Below are 16,640 nucleotides of genomic sequence, written 5' to 3'. Positions count from 1 at the left end.
TCTCATCTGCCTTTTTCATTATTTGATGCATGAAAATACGAAGCTAAATCTTGATCTTAATTAAGATATCATTAGCGATTATCTAGAAGAAATGTAATTGAAAATAATTTTCAAGAGGGCATTACAAGAGCAAAATATCTACGCTGAAAACTCGTGTTTTCCTGATTCAGGAGGGAAATAAATTTCATACAAGATAAAGTATCCAGTTGACTTAATGAGGTTGGATCAAAGCCTAAAATACTTTGGTAAGCTTGAATTTTGCAGGCTGGTAACTACTTAACGGAATAATACTTTTCTGTTTTTCTTGGTTGAGCCACTCTGAATGCCTTGTGAATGAATGTTCACTCTTAATGAATCACTCTGTAGTATTTCTGTGAAACTGATAGATCTTCTTTTATGTGCCTCTTCCATAAATGTCACCTACCAGAGCTTAAATATATTTTTATTGTTTATAATGTTATAGTGTCAACTCCTACCATCTTGCCTAGTTTTCTTAAGGGGTTGCTGCTGTAGTGAAGAACTACATATAAAGGAAAAAATTCCAAATCAGCTAAAGGTAAAGTATGTATCTCACGAAGTTAAAGGTGTGAGAAATCTGAGCTGTCATGTATTGATAATTGATGTCTGATAGCTTAATTTTATCACATTACTCTAGATCAAGGATGAATGCAAGATATTAATAAAACCCTATTACTGAGTGAGCATAGAAATACTAATTTTATGTAAAGTTTCTAACTAATGCAGAGTGCAATAAAAATGTCACAGAGATTAATGCTTGGTGAAATTATCTAATGTTAGGTAATAATTTATCTTCAGAAGTTGAATCCAAGATAGAGACAGAATATCATATCCCAGGTAAGAGTTCCTGTATATTTCTGTTGGCTACAAAATGTTTTCACCCTTTTTATTACAACACAGGTATGACATTAAAGATGACTACACTTTGCGCATCAAGAAGGCTATGAGCACAGATGAAGGCACCTACACATGCATTGCTGAGAATCGAGTTGGAAAAGTGGAAGCATCTGCTACGCTTACTGTGCGAGGTGAGCATTCCTGCGGAGAGAGAGCTTGTGTCCTGAATGGATCAATTGCTTTCTGACAAAATGAGCCAAATCCTTACCTGCTGTGCTTGGTTTTCACACATCCTGTGTGCTTGTTGGTCTGTACTGATTTACTACAAATCTGAAATCCTGCTTCCATTGATATCTGTGGCAAAATTCTAGTTGAGTCCAGTAGGATAGGCTCCCCCAGCAGTTAATTATCTGGTCTAATAGTTTTTTAATTGAAGAATAGATGCATACATTTTCATAAGCAAGAAGTAAAAACTACACGCACAGTCTTTTATAAGTAAAAACTCAGTTTAAATTGTTGTTATTAGGGTGCTATACCCTAATAAATATAAGGAGTGCACGTTTACTAATGTAATACATAATGCACGTAGTATAATGGAATTATTAGCTCCTCCCCTGCTTTGCTCACTCTTTACTCGTAAGATAAATTCCAGTCAGAGGAAAAAGAAAATTTTAATTAAATTTTGTAAGTTATGCAATTAAATAATGTAAGTAATGCATACTAATGTATTCTCACTTAAAATATCTCCCAGTCTGTGGAATCCACTCATTGTGTAAGGGGTGCTATTTGATATGGTAAAAAGGTTTTTAAACTAGCAGCACAGTGAGCTGCCCAGATGTCTTTTGTGAATGTAGATATGGACATGCTAGAGATTATAGAGAGCAAAAAAGTTTGTGAGATAATATTTCCATATTAGTAAATAGAATATAGTAGTCATTACTTCATTCCAAAAGATAAGCTACAATTTGGCACAATGGATATCACGCAGATACTATTTCACAGTTTAGTGGTGCATGCTGACAGTTTTCAGTAGAGCTGTGAAAGGTTAATAAAAACATTTTTGGCTTTATCTGTGCTTCTCTTTTCATACACATTAAATCAAATGTTCAAAGTCTCAGTGGATTGCTTTATTAGAACAGGGGTCAACTGACCCAAGAGGCCAGCTTCCATTTCCATCCATTTAATGCATGGACACAGTTCAGTTTAATTTGCTGAATTCAAAGGGCAAAAAAGCACCAATGACTTTGTAGAGGGGGAGATGTTAGTATATAACAAAGAAAAGAGAATATAGTGATAACCCATTTGCTAAATATTACCTCTGTGTTCACTCTAGGTAATGTGTAGTAACATAGATCTTCCTGTTTTCATCTGAAGAAGTAGGTTTACCTGTTACGTTTGTGTAAGAGATTGTTTTTCCATTTGTAATGTGAGGAAAATAGTGACTACACTGAACTCTGAGAAATGCTCTAAATCTTCTCCTGTGTTACAGGCAGAATCATGATATCCAGTATATCTGGCAACCAATTCAGTAGCCTTTAAACACTCTTAGAACTGTGTCCACTGCATGCATCAGTGGAGCAGGCTTTTGATATTTATATATTGTAGGCTTTTAATATGAACAATAACTAGAAACAAGCAAACAAGTCCTTTGAAATCACTGAAGCTTGAACTTTATCAAAGTAAGGTGGAAAAACAAAGAAATGAAACATATAATGTAATTGATTTTCCTACAGTAAAAGCAGGCTTTCATTATCATGGGTGCTACTCTCCCCTAGGTTTGCAATTTATATTTGAATATATATTGTTTATGCAACTTAAAGGAAGCCATGACGATATGAGCTTATTATATGTTCAGGGTAACAGAAAATGAGAAAAGCTAAGAAATTCAGTGACTAAATTTTATTAGTCTGTATTTCCTGGAAACAAAGTACTGGATAAACTGTTGACTTAAAAGGGACCACGTATGGTGCTCCTTTTAGTTAAAAGAAGATTTAATTCTGAATTTTTTAACCAGTTTCGTTTGAAATTGATTTTAGCAAAATCATCCTTCATGTGGATGTTAGCACTTGAAAATTCACTTTGAAGGTTCCTTGGTCCTTGCGTGTTTGTTTTTCTGCAGTTCTGACTGCAATCCTGGCTGCAACAGCATAACCCTTAGCTCCCTCCCTCATGGCTCCATCTTCTCAAAGCAATGAATGAGGATGGAGTCAGGGAAGTTCACTGTTACACTTTTTGTACAACTGCTACATGGTTGTAAATGATAACAGAATTTGAATTCAGTGATTCAGTATTCGGGCTCTGTCTTGGAAAGAAGCACATCACTCATTCCTTATCTTTCTGTGAGACCAAGAGTATGTCATAATACTAAAAAACAGAATGTCTCAAAATAGATGACAGCTTGAGAAAGGGCAGTAGGCTTGAAATAATTAAAGTGAGTATGAAAAAGTAAAAATAAAGATATAGAAATGCTGAGAACTAAAATGATATTTCCATGCTGTGCTATGTAGGGATCTGCACGTCTTCACTTCTGGCCATAGTCTGCACGTAAGGATATAGACTAGTTATCTTATTTTAAAATAAATATGTAAATAAATATGTAAATAATGTTACACAAAAATATGTAACTATTTCTACTGCTAAAATAAGGGATGTTTCATTTAACCAGGTTGAAACCCTGAGTAAAATTTTTATCCATCTTTTTGGTTCTTGGGAAAGGGGATGTCTGCATTTTATTAGCAGAGGGACAGGCAGTCCTCTCTCCCAACACGACTATAATAAACAGCTGTTGCTATCATCAAGAAATAATTTGCTGCAGCAACAGCTTTCAGTCTTGATACCAGTCTGAAACAGTATTAACCTGCCGATCATTCAGCAGGTTTTTTTTTGTTGTTGTTGTTGTTTTCTCTTATTTATTTATTTATTTAGAAAGTAGAAGTTTCCTAAGCTGTAATTTGGGAGATTCTGGGTTGAAATCCCCATGGCTATTGTGGCCTATCTGTTATATTTTCATCAGTCTTGTCAGTGAGGAAAAAACAATGTGTTATAAGCCTTCATGCCTGTTATTAAATGAGAAAGATTGTCCTGGGCTTTTTGTGGACCCCACTGCTGTAGTGACTGACCATGCTTAAAATTCAATTGATATCTGACTCAGAAAGTAAATGCATTGCATCTACTGGCATGACATTTGGCAGTTTGTAGCTTAAACTGATGTGTTCATCAGGATCTAAAAGTTGTTGTTTTTTTTGTTTTGTTTTGGTTTTGGTTTTGGTTTTTGGTTTTTTTTTTTTGTTTGTTTGTTTTTTTCCCCCTAATGCAAGTGATTTCTCTTTTATCAGGCACTAACAGTGATACTTGCTGATGGCATGTGAAGATATCAAAAAATGTTTCTCAGAGAATGGTTCCAGTCAGCTTGCTCAGATACTATACTCAAATAAATGTGGTAATAGTAACACGTGACAAAACAGAAATAATAGTGAATATTTTACATAGGCTGTCATTTGAGGGGTTGGCAATCATGGTAGTATCCATAGTTTAACGTAACATTACACGTCATGCATTCTGACAGATATTCTTTTCTTTTTTAATTTTTTTTTATGTTCTCACTACACCATTGTAATGTCAACAGCTCGCCCCGTTGGTAAGTAACCATCCTTCTATCCATTTTAGCATGGCTTCATGCAATGCTTCATCTTTCATTTGCAACAGTATTTAACTGGCTTAAGTTAGCAGCCAGTGTTTAATAATATTAACTTTATAGCACCAGGCAAGTGATTTTGACTGACAAAGTGCTATTTCTGAACTTTCTATTTTCTGCTATGTCATGCATAAATACATTTGCCAAATCACCAAGAAATAACCAGTCAGTGAAACTGAACGGGTGTGGTGATACTGAGCCAAAATCATTCAGACATTTTTAACAGCCTATTTAAGGGCCTGGTATAAAAGCCATTGAAATAAACAGAATGGATTGTATTGACTTTGGTGAGCTTCTATCAGGCCCTAAATGATCAGCTCATTGTGCCTCTATTGCATAGCAGTAAAAGCACAGGCATTGCATGTCCTTTCTTTTTTTGTGTCTTTCAAAGACTTTTGAAATGAAATAGTTCTGGGATTGAAGAGGGGATGGAGTAGATTTCCGTGCTTGTTAAGAAACTTCATCATTGATTTTCACCCTTTGGTCAACTTCAGGTGCATTCTGGAATGCTCTGTATAGGTTGTGGCCATTATGAATAACAAGTCCGGAGGAAGACAGTCTCTGGATTTTGATTTCTTATTGTGAAATTTAGATTCCTTTTTATGTCTTTGAAATTACTTCTAAAAATGTATAGAAATCTAACTGAGCATAATGGAAAAATTGCAACTGCCACTGGCTGCAATTCACTTTTGGTGTTCACAAATATCCTGAACTTATTTAATTTTCATTCACGGATCTTTACTCTGTACCTGTATGGACTTTTAAAATAATTTAATTGATCATAATGCTTCTCTGAATTTTTGCAGTTTGCACTGATATGTATCTTCTATAATAATAATATGGTTACTCTGTTCGGTGAATTATTTATTTATTTATTGTTTTTGTTTGTTTGGGGGTTTTGTTTGTTTGTTTGTTTTTGTGTTTTGTTTTTGGATTAGTGTGAGAAGTCTGTACTGGTGTTTATAGAAATTTCTAAGAGCTGTAGTCTTTATGTAGTCATTGTTTTTATTTATTTATTTAAACAAATGTGTTTGACTAAAGTTTGATCTTGACCTTGTCTCAGGTCTTCACTCTTATGAAGCTGGAGGAATAAAAGTTGAAATAATTTAAATATAAGATCTAGATTAAGCATCTGTTTCCATAACAAAGGTGATCCCATGCTAATTAGCTTGCTTGAACTATCGTGAATAGAGCCAAGCCATGTGCCTCTGCAGTAACTTTATTGCTTACCAAACTTGGAGAATTCCCCACGTAGTAGAGTAATTCACAATTCTCCATTTAGAAAATCAATAGTCAGCTTTAAACCTGAGTCCCTATTGTATTACTTTGAGATTATGCTAGTTCTCAATAAATTAATTCCCAGGAGTTGTAACAGTAAAACCAGAGTAAACCTAAAAAAAACAGTTTTCCTTCCTAGTCTGGAAGTGTAGTGATTGCAGTGTATAAGTGGCTTGCTTTCTTTGGTCACTTATATCTAATCCTGTACCTGTAGAAAAGACACTGCTCTCCTTATAATAGGGTTTGCTTTTACTTTTTTCTTCCTTTTCATCCTACTGTTCCTATCTCTGTTTCATTCAAAAGTAGGCAAGGCTGGCATCTATCTATGCTGTTGAAAATATAAAGCCAGGTAGAACAAAACAAAGTAATCTCTCTTTCCACCATATTTTCACCACCAGAATGTTCAAATGATCTGTTAAAACTGTCATCTGACAGGAATGGCGAGTCAAATCTTGTAGTTTTTTGTTTTGCTGTGTTTAGAGACTTGACTTGAAGGCAGAGCAAAATTCACCTCCTACAGAAGGAAGATAAAGAGAACTCTTCTTAATATTATTATACTCACAGCTCTTTAGGAGGGTGACATTTTAACAGAAGTATATTTTTATACTTTTGTGTATGTTAAACTGAAGGAGAGCAATTTATAAGTTTATATTCTTTCCTGATACCTGCATATTATCCAAATGCATGTTTTTCATTGCTACCTCCATTTCAGAGCAGATTTGTTTTGTCTTTACTATGCTATAAAGAACAAAACATTTTGTTTCTTTGATGTGTTGCTGGAAAATAGATACATATATTTTTAATGTTCAAGGATTGTAGTTCTTACTGCAAACTGAATCAGTTTCGTCTTCTGTTTAGCTTTATACCTGTTTCAAATATTTATATTCTATTAGTTGTGACATTGTCATTTAAATTTCAGCTTGACTGGAAAATTCAGGAGTTGGGATTACTTCTGCCAGTGATCATGTTTGATTCAAGCAGATATTAACATATGATCTATACTACATAGATGAAATGAGGTATGATCCTGCCTCAGGTGGATGGCAGCTGGTGAATTTAACAGCTCTGTGCTAGATTACTTGGTGTTGCTGCTAGGTATAAACACTTGGCTCATTTCTGAAATAGGTGTTTTCTTATTTATAACCTTTTGAAATTGTTATAAGATTTACAATAGATGATTTGGGAAACAAAATATTTAACCCCATTTATCCCTATTTCTTCCATTATTTCACATGCGAGATGAATTTTCTAAATGAGGAAGTTAATATTTTCTTATTTTGGCACTCTGCTGTATTTCTTACAGTAGCCATGCAGGAGAATAACTGTAAAAAGTAGCCCAAAATTTGAGAGAGGCCCAGAAGTTTTGGATAATTCCACCTAAAAGTAACACTGGTCTACTTTTCAAAAGTAGTTGCTATACTTCTCTCAGACGGAGTCTTAAAATTAACTAAGAAATAGAAGATTTGTGAAAATATATGTCTAATGCTTCAGTTACATTTTTGTTAATGCAAAAAGGTCATTCAAAAGTACTGTTTACAAATTATTTTCACCTATGTCCAGGTCAAAATACAGTTCTTTGCATTTCAATTGCTTTATAGTGAGTCAGGTTTACTTAATTTGCTGAGACTCATCTTAGAAAGTGGCGACATGCAATAAATAGCCAGATAATTTTGCTACCTGGATAAAAATTATTTAGAATTAATGAAGTAAGGGGAAATCAAGCAATTTACAATAACTTTACTTCCCTACCATGTTGGAGGAGATAAAAACAAAAAAGACACTTACCATCAATATTCAAAATTTCATACTAATTAAATGCCACCTAAGCATGTGAAACATTATTTCACTTAAATATAGTAGGGATATAGTAGGTCCTGGTCAGGTCACCAGGTCAGGCTTGCCTTAATGATCCGTTCAGAGTGGTGTAGCATGAAACAAAATAGAAAGGACTTTTTTTTTTTTTTTTTTTTTTTTTTTTAATATATGAGCATATATTAGTTTTTGTGGCTTGAAATTACATTGTTTGGATGATAGCTAAGAAAGAACTCTATCCTTTTCCATTTTGAGAAAGAGTGCTATCTTTTTCCATTTCATTCTGACTTAAAGGAGAATAGTTTTATTTTTAGCATATTCCAGAAACTCCATTTGAGTCACTGAAGAGTAGTACAACCATATCAGCAATGACAATTGGTGTGTGACAGACGAGATGAGATCATGCTTGGCACTGCTGTGCCACCTTTCAATGACAGAAATCTCCTACCTACGTATATCAAACTGCAGTATTTTGTCTGCATGCTTCTGTCACATAAAGAAGTTTTCAGAAGGTGGTAAGTGCACCAGTAAACATTAGACTTTGTGCATTTATTTATTAAGTGAAAGAGTAATGTATTTTTTCTTATTTGTCATTTGGCAAATTCTTCAAAGTCAAAAGGTTAGAAATACTTAGGCCTCTGAGTACCAGTAAGAAGAAAAAATACAGAACTGACTTGTTTTGATGTTTTGTAGCCTTTTAAAGACCACTTTAAAAATAATAATAATTAAAAAAAAAAATAAAAAAAATCCTAAACTCTTTAGTGTTTATCCCTTTGCAGACTGTGCTAGCTGAACTAGCTTAAATCTGAATAATGACTCCAGGTACCATGGGAATATGTTCAGGTTATATAGGCCAGAACACATTACCATCAAACATTTAAGGGCTGGCCCACAAAATTCTGTCTCCATTTTCAACTTCTCCAAGTACTTTGGGTATATCAGGTAGTATTAAAAACAGAAATGTGGAAGTTCAGAGAGAGGATTCTTCAACAGTCACCATGAAAGATGGCTGCCTACTTGAAGTTTTAGTGTTTTGTACTGTGCCCAGTCTTCTGAGTATGTGCCTATATGCGTTGCTGTTTCTGTTACAGAAAATCTAGTTATAGTGAGTGCAGGAAGTGATAAAGGGCCTTTTTTCTTTCCTTTCTTTTTTGATTGTTTGATTTCATTTAGCTTTTAATTTTATTGCTGAACTCTAGCTTGGGAGAGTTTTGATGTGTAAATCTTTTTTAGCTATTCTGAATTTATTATGTATGCTCAAATCTGCAGGAATTTTTTTCCTTGCTGCAGTGGATTCTGAGTCCTTCCATAAGTGTTTGAAAAAAAACAGTGTATGAAAAGGAGTCTTTTGATGCGTTGCTCCTTATGCAAACTTTTCACTTTTTTAAAAAGGTTAAATCTGTTACTTTTCCTTCAAGAAATGGATGAAAATCAATACATTAATGCATTCCCTTTTCTCTTTGCTTTCTTTACTCACGGGATCACAGAGCCTGGAAGGGACCTCTGGAGATGATCTAGTCCAATGCTAACACAGATTCCCCAGAGTAGGTTACACAGAAAAGTGTTAGGGGGAGTTTGGAGTATCTTCAGAGGAGACTCCACAGCACCTCTGAGCAGCTTGTTCCATTGCACTATCACTACTCATAGCAAAGACATTTTTCCTATTGATCTTCTTGTGTTACTATTTTAGACCATTACCCCTTTTTCTGTCACCAGTCACCCTGAAAAAGGACTGGCCCTATCCATTTGACTCCTGCCCTGAAGATATTTGTAGGCATTGGTAAGATCTCCCTTCAGTCTTCTACAGGCTGAACAGACCCAGACCTCTCAGCCTTTCCTCAGAAGGAAGATGCTACAGGAATTTAACCATCTCCATTGGACTTTCTCTAGAAGTTCCCCATCTTTCTTCAACTGGGGAGCCCAGAACTGGACATAGTACTCCAGACGTGGCCTCACCATGGCTGAGCAGCAGGAGAGAATAATCTTTCTTTACCATGTTTTAATTAACTGTACCATATCATACTGTACCATAACTTTTATTGCTATAAAGATAACTATGAAATTGCTGCAATTGCTGCAAATGTACAGTGCCAAAGGAAAACAAAACAAAACAAACAAAACAAACAAACAAAAAAACAAAAACCCTATAAATGACAATATTAGTTATGTTTACTGCCTCTTCACTTCTTCACTGCTGGAAACAGAGCTGAGTCTTAACACATTTGATTCTTTATCAAGCAATATGTTTTTGCCTGTTCTTCAAACTTTTTCCTCAGCAGTGAGGGGGATGATTGTTGCTTAGAAGATTTAGCATGTTTCCTCTTACCCATTCAAAGAAATATGTTTCTGGATAATAAATAATTCTAGTTTACATTGAAATACACATCTTTATCACTTAGCTTACCTAAGTAATCTTCCTGACAAGTTTAATTTGAAGTTGAATATCGATTGTAATTTAAACCCTTTAGAATTTGTTGTAGTCACTGTTTTTCTGTAATAATTATTTTTTTCAATGACTCTTATCTGAAGACCATGTAAATCAGTAATAGAATTTCTACTAACTTCAACAGGGACCTTAATACATATCATTAATTAAAAGATTACTAAATTTTTCATTATCTGAAAATTGTTTGCATTAGAAAAAAATGAGATTAATCCCATAGCGACTGCCTTAGATAATTGAGGATGTTAGAAAAAAACAAATGATGACAACAAATATCCCACTGTTATTAATTTCTGTGGTTACAGTTCCATTACTGCTTGCTGTAGAAATAGTAGACTTGGTATGATATCTACTTTTGATTAAAATCACAGCAATATAAACTATATACCTCAGGACACCTGGACTGATGGAGCTTCTGTGAGCAGGTCATGATAATGGAATTCCCTACAGACTATTTTGTTCAGTGTGAACCACAAACCTTAAGACTAGCTTAGAAAATTGTGTCACTGGAAGAAAATGTTGCTGGTACTTTATGTGGGATTCACAGTGCTATTTACTGTAAAATCACATTTTTCTCTAGTAATTTTCCTCTCATCTTCTGAGCCATTTTGTGCCACATTTCTTATCAGGTGACCAGAGTTCACCTAGGAGGAATAAATTCACTGTCTTGGTCAAACTTTTCTACATAAGCAGCTTTATCAGCTCCTGGTAATTCAGCATAATGTATCCAGAGACGCTAGTGGTAAATAAATGAATGTAATCCATCAGAACATATTTGCAATTCTGCTACCTTGGAAAACAATTGATAAATATTTTGTAATATTCATTTTTCTTTTTCTAAGTCTCCTTAACACTTGAGCAGAAGCTACCTTCATATACATTTATTTGTAGAATAAAAGATCTATCAAGTGACACATAAAATGACATTTAGAAAGAGTTCAGCAGAGAGCACTGTTACCATTTTCAATAACTAATGCTCAACTACTGCTCACACTTTTCTATCTCCATTTTCATTCTTGCCTTGAATACTGTTCTGTGCTGTAAAATCAGTTCTGAACATGATGTGATTAACCTTAGGGCCTCCCCATCCCCTCATTGCAAAGCCCACCTTGTACATGGCCTATGCTTTCTATTCGTGTTCACCATCTGATTTCCATATCATCCTGCTCACCCTCATGAGCCGCTATTAGCATAACAGAGCTTTAGTGTGACATTGATTGAAGCAAGCACTTGCTGAATGCAGTATCAGAGCATAATTTGCCAGAAATCAAATGTAATTTCCTAAGTACTTTTCCAATTCATTAAAAATAAAATAAAGTAAAAAAAAAAAAAAAATTAAAAAAAAAAGTAAAAAAAAAAAAGTGGAAGTGCACAGTGCACTTGATCTGTAGTTTTAATTGTTCTTTTTTTTTTTTTTTTTTTTCATATTTTTGTCCAGTGCCCTTCAATCCAAGCAATACATTTCCTTTTAGAGCCATTGAAAATCTTTGACTTTCAAATATCAATTAAGCAAGAGTTTTTTCTACTCTGTTTATTCCAATCCACCTAATGGTACATCTGAAACAATAAAGGGTAATAGTTTGATAGGCACAGTACTTGGTTTCCTGCTTGCTTCCTAACAGTTTTTTTCAACAGATTCTTCTAATTACTTTAATGCTTGAATTGAATTAAGCATTAAAGTAGCTCATAATTCTTTAACAGCTGAAGCATATCAAGCCTGCTGTTATTAATCTAACTGTACCTTTCCAGACTCCTTTGAGAGGAGCCATAATGACTTGAATAAGATTTTTGCCAATGTTCTACTGATGTTGAACTTTGAGGGAGTCATGTTTTTAGTTAATCTTTCTGCAAAATAATAGTAATAATATTTATCTACCTTATATATAGCATCTGTGTATGTAGATAATGAACTTTCTTTGTAGGAAAACTGAAGTGCTTATTCTGTGCTCAAAGCCTTGCTGTCCCTAAACAGGATCACATTGCATTCTCTGGAGATAATGGTAGTCTTACTGATTTGGTAGTTGTGCTTGACCAAAATTTATCCTAAAAGTATTAACTGTTATGTTCAGTTGTCAGTTCTCATTACTCAGCTGGAATTTGGTAGATAAAATTGATATGGTTAAAACATGCTGTATCATGTTATTTTTATCTGTCTGTAAACAGAACTATAGCTGAAAACAATGACAAGTTGTGGCACTGTTTACTGGAGACTTCAGAAAATCTAAACCTGTTGCTCTGAGGCAACATCTCATGTTCACCTAGAATGGTAAATGCCAAGGCAGATTTGGTGTGTGATAGGAGGAGAGAAGAGCAACAAGGGCAACATACACCAATTGGGTTATCCAGTCTGAGATACCAGCTTAATTCCTGCTTCTTTTTTATGTCTATTTTTGCAAAATAAAGGATTATTTTTCTGCCCTTAAGAAAATGAGGGACGTTCAGAATTAGGAGTAGGTCAAACTGTAGATTGAACTCGTAAGTTTGTCTCTTGTTGTGCTATCACTAAGTTACCTGAATTTGGTCCTTGGAAAATCTACTACTACAACAAATGCTGTTAAGTACATGCACTAAGGGCTTTGAATTATTGACTTACAGCACAGCCTTATATGTGAGGATGTTTCAGATAAACCTTTAAACTTATCTACCTGCACTTATTTGGCTATATGATTTTAAAGATAAGCTCATGGAAAGGGCATGCCCTTCTTCCATCTGTTGTTGTGTCTCAGAGCACTGTCTATAACGCTTACCACCAATGGACTAAGGCTGCCTGTGAAGTGATCTTTCTTACGTATCTATAATGCCTAGGCATGATCTGTGGAACTCCTGACACCATATTTTTAGCCTCAATAGGAAGATTATGATCTTGAGTCCATCTATAATGTTGCACTGACTCATGCATAGTTCCAGTTTAGTGCACCTGAAGAGATTAGAAGTTTTCTGTTCTCCACACTGAGTTTGCTGTTGATTCTATGTTGTATCCTGGGAAATGAACTTCTGTGGCTGAGCAGCAAACACTGAAACAATTCATTGACCTTTGTTAACTAGTTGATCAGAACTGTAGAGATACCTTAGTGTAAGGTATGCATTCAGAAATGGAGTTTTATAATTCATAACTAAAAAAATCACAGAATCACAGAATTGTGGGGGTTGGAAGGGACCTCTAGAGATCATTGAGTCCAACCCCCGAAAATCTTTCTCTTCCTTCCCATATGACTGAACAAACATACATACTGTTTACTATATTACTGCTTTCTATTTTTTTTTTTTTTTTTCTTTCTGAAAGAATTTCATACAGATATGCTAGGTAAAACAAGGTGAGGGAAAAAAAACAAACAGGAGACATGCTACAGTCTAGGGCTATAGGAGTAGAATAAACCAAATTTGTATCCTAGAGTATTCAGAGCAACACCTATGCACTTATAGCAGCCTTAGAGTATAGGAGTATAAATGGACAGCAGCAGTATACCTGCCCCTTCAGAAGACTGATGCCTTCTGAGGTCCTAGGAAGAGGCAAAAACTTCTCTCTCTAGTAAGTCTGAAGCTTGTGCTCAGGAGTGTGAGATGGAAGGAAGTCTCCTTTTGTAGTTCTCTCCTGCCTTCCAGATTAACAGTGGTTCATGTTTATTAAGTGTTTTATAGTTCTTGTTTTAAGAGTACTTTATATCAATGCTATTGACTTCATCACATAAGTACAAAGTGTATTAAAAAGAAAATAAAAAAAATCAGATCTGCATACATGTCTGTGCATTTAGCAAATCTGCATCTGTGCTGTCAGCAGGTGTAATCGGAAGCTGAATCTTGATTGCTCTTCTTGTCTAATTAAATAGTTTGTAATTATAATGGTGAAAATATGGTTTTCTAAAACACTGAAATTCTGTTTACCTAAAAGCTTAGTAGTTCCTTAAACCACCTCTCTCCACAGCCACCAGAGCAATAATGGAATGGAAAAAAATGCACCCTTTTAATTATTTTTTCCCCTTTCAACCTATTGGATAACTCAGCTAGCCTTTTGATAAGAACATATGGAGACGCTGATTACATTTTTAACATATGCCAAACAGTATATATCCAATTCCGCTGAGCTACAATGTTGAACCAAGGCTGGGAGGTTTGCACATTATGCATCAGAAAGTTACTTTGTCACATGAGCATAGTTACTGATATTAAATTTTGTACTCTGATCTTCCACCACTGCTTCTTCCCCACTTTTCTTCTGCACATTAAAATCCTTTTTCACCCTTCATGCTCCCACCAGGCATCGACTCACTGTTCTCCATTAGCATTCCTAGACAAGTCAAAACACATCTCCTTTTTCAAAATTGCTCTCTTTGGAATGCTGTTAATGCTATCTACTTGAACACAAAGCCAGTCCTGACTCTTCTTTCACATTTTAACTCCAACTTATCCTTCTTTTCCTTTCTCTCTTACTGAGCTCCTGGAATACATTTCTTCTTACTCACTGCTTTCCAGCTCGCTAACTCTTCAACTCTTGCTTCCTTCTTGTCTTTTCACAATCTAAAAATCTAGATCTCCCAAGTCTGTGATGCTTTAGCAAACTTCCTTTTCACAGCAAGACCTTCTTCACACTTCCTTCTTAACCACATTGTCTCTGAGAGACGCTGAGGGAGCACTTAAACTTCTATTTTTTCTGCTATCATCCAGACCTTCCTCTCCTTTCTCGATCATTTTTTTAAGCCATGATAAGCCATGTGTAATGTGTATTGTATTGATGGTAATTGTTTATATGAAAGGTAGAATACATCCAGACCAGTATCATAAACACTGTTGAACCTTAGAATTTATTGTTGTCAGAGTTCATGCTAATGTTTCTGGTTCTAATGTTGTTTTTTGTTTTGTTTTTTTTCTTTGTTTTGTTTTGTTTTGTTTTGTTTTGTTTTTTTTAATTAACGTATTTAGCAACCAGGTGTATTAATTCTGTCTAATTAATGTATCTGGTGTTCTATATTGTTGTCTTTTTTCCTTAAATATGCCTCATCATGCCTTTGCAAAATATCCTACATTTACACTATATTTTTCCTCTTACATTGTAGCTCCCCCACAGTTTGTGGTGAGACCACGAGATCAGATTGTAGCCCAGGGTCGAACAGTGACTTTTCCTTGTGAAACTAAAGGAAATCCCCAGCCAGCTGTTTTTTGGCAAAAAGAAGGAAGCCAGGTAAGATATATAAGTACCCTATGAATTTTTCAAGCCTTTCTAAAAAGTTATATATGGATTATTTTCAAATGAAGATAGACATAATAATATTCATTCTTTTAATCTTACAAAAGAATTTGTCTTTAAAACAAATGCCATCTTCTACCAACATTTTATTGCTGTTTAGTTTAAATATTAGCATTGTGAAGAGCACAAAGTCTATTTAAGTGGGTGAAATTTGTGCTAGGAACTGTGCAAAGATATTAAAAGCAGTAGTACCTATCTTACAGCCTTCATTCTGAAGCACCCAACAAACAGGTGGGTGAGACAAACAGAGGTACGACTCGACTTTTAAGTAATCAGTGCCGGTAATTACAATTCACAGCTTGTCTAGACATGATCAGGTAGATACATAGCTAGCAAACTGATTTGCATTGGCATATTCTCACAGTACACTCAGATATGGTTTCAAACGCTCAACTTCTTTCTTCAGTAGAATTATCTCAGGATATTTCTGAATGTGGTTTTGGAAATATTTTCCTGAATCCTTACTTTCATTGTGTGAAAGCAAAATTTCTGAAGTTGTTAACAGGGTTGCAATAAGCTGATTCTACCGTACATAGCTTGATGTTTGAATGCAACATATTTTTTTTCTGTTTTTACTGCGCTGGCAGAACAAAAATAAACCATTCTCACTTTTGACATGCTGTTAGTATGTTAACTTTGAACACTGTAAACAATGTGCCAGAGTTCCCTTTTTTTTTTTACCTAAGCAAAGGTGGGGAGGTATAGATGAACATCCAAGGACAGTGCCTTATGCAACTTTGTGATGGGGCCTATTGTGACTGTCTGTCTATGTAGCTTTTCTGTGTGTCCTTTTCTATTAGAGCTATTAGTTTTTTCAAAGCTCTGTGCTGCTTTTTACCATACAGTGAGATGTGGATTAACTTAAGTATTCACCTTGTGCTGTGCAGGGCATCTGTGCCTCTAACCTGGAGGCACTGTACAACAGCTCAGAGTGTGAGGTATGATATCTGACCACCTATCTCCAACTCTGAAACATCTGCTTGTTTCATCTTTTCACCAGGTCAGATAACTGGCCATAATGAAAATACAGAAGCTAAAAGTATTTGGTGCTCTGTTGCATTTAAATCTTACAAAGGTGCCATGGTTTTAACTTATGAGTGTAATTTCATGTGAGTATAAGCTTAGTCTTCAGTGTGTTACTTTCAGCTCATTATTTACAGAATTTGAGATCTAACCTCCATATATCACATTCTGGAAAAGCATAGTCTTGTGTGTTTCAATCATGCAAACATTTTTCCAAGGGGAAAGTAGAATATCATCTTGAAATTACAGTGGGAAGTACTGATGTGCTAGCAAACATTTCAAAACACTTTCTT

The 16,640-nt window shown here is 35.0% G+C and overlaps 1 protein-coding gene across 33 annotated transcripts in view; it reads left to right on the top strand.

Moving 5' to 3' along the window:
* ROBO2 (roundabout guidance receptor 2) overlaps positions 1-16,640 on the top strand; it is an 862,058-nt gene that overhangs the window by 743,734 nt on the left and 101,684 nt on the right. For 17 of the 33 annotated variants that reach the window (XM_085527460.1, XM_085527421.1, XM_085527361.1 and 14 more), the window contains exons 6-8: positions 919-1,046; positions 4,481-4,492; positions 15,134-15,258. In XM_085527460.1, the coding sequence (XP_085383586.1) occupies positions 919-1,046; positions 4,481-4,492; positions 15,134-15,258 (265 nt within the window). The remainder of the gene's footprint in view (positions 1-918; positions 1,047-4,480; positions 4,493-15,133; positions 15,259-16,640) is intronic. The other 16 variants (XM_085527515.1, XM_085527477.1, XM_085527497.1 and 13 more) reach the window with 1 other exon arrangement.

Source organism: Coturnix japonica, chromosome 1 (assembly GCF_054131305.1).
Source record: "Coturnix japonica strain WE chromosome 1, WE-NBRP24, whole genome shotgun sequence".
Lineage (NCBI taxonomy): Eukaryota > Metazoa > Chordata > Aves > Galliformes > Phasianidae > Coturnix > Coturnix japonica.
This window is presented reverse-complemented; position numbering and strand designations above follow the sequence as displayed.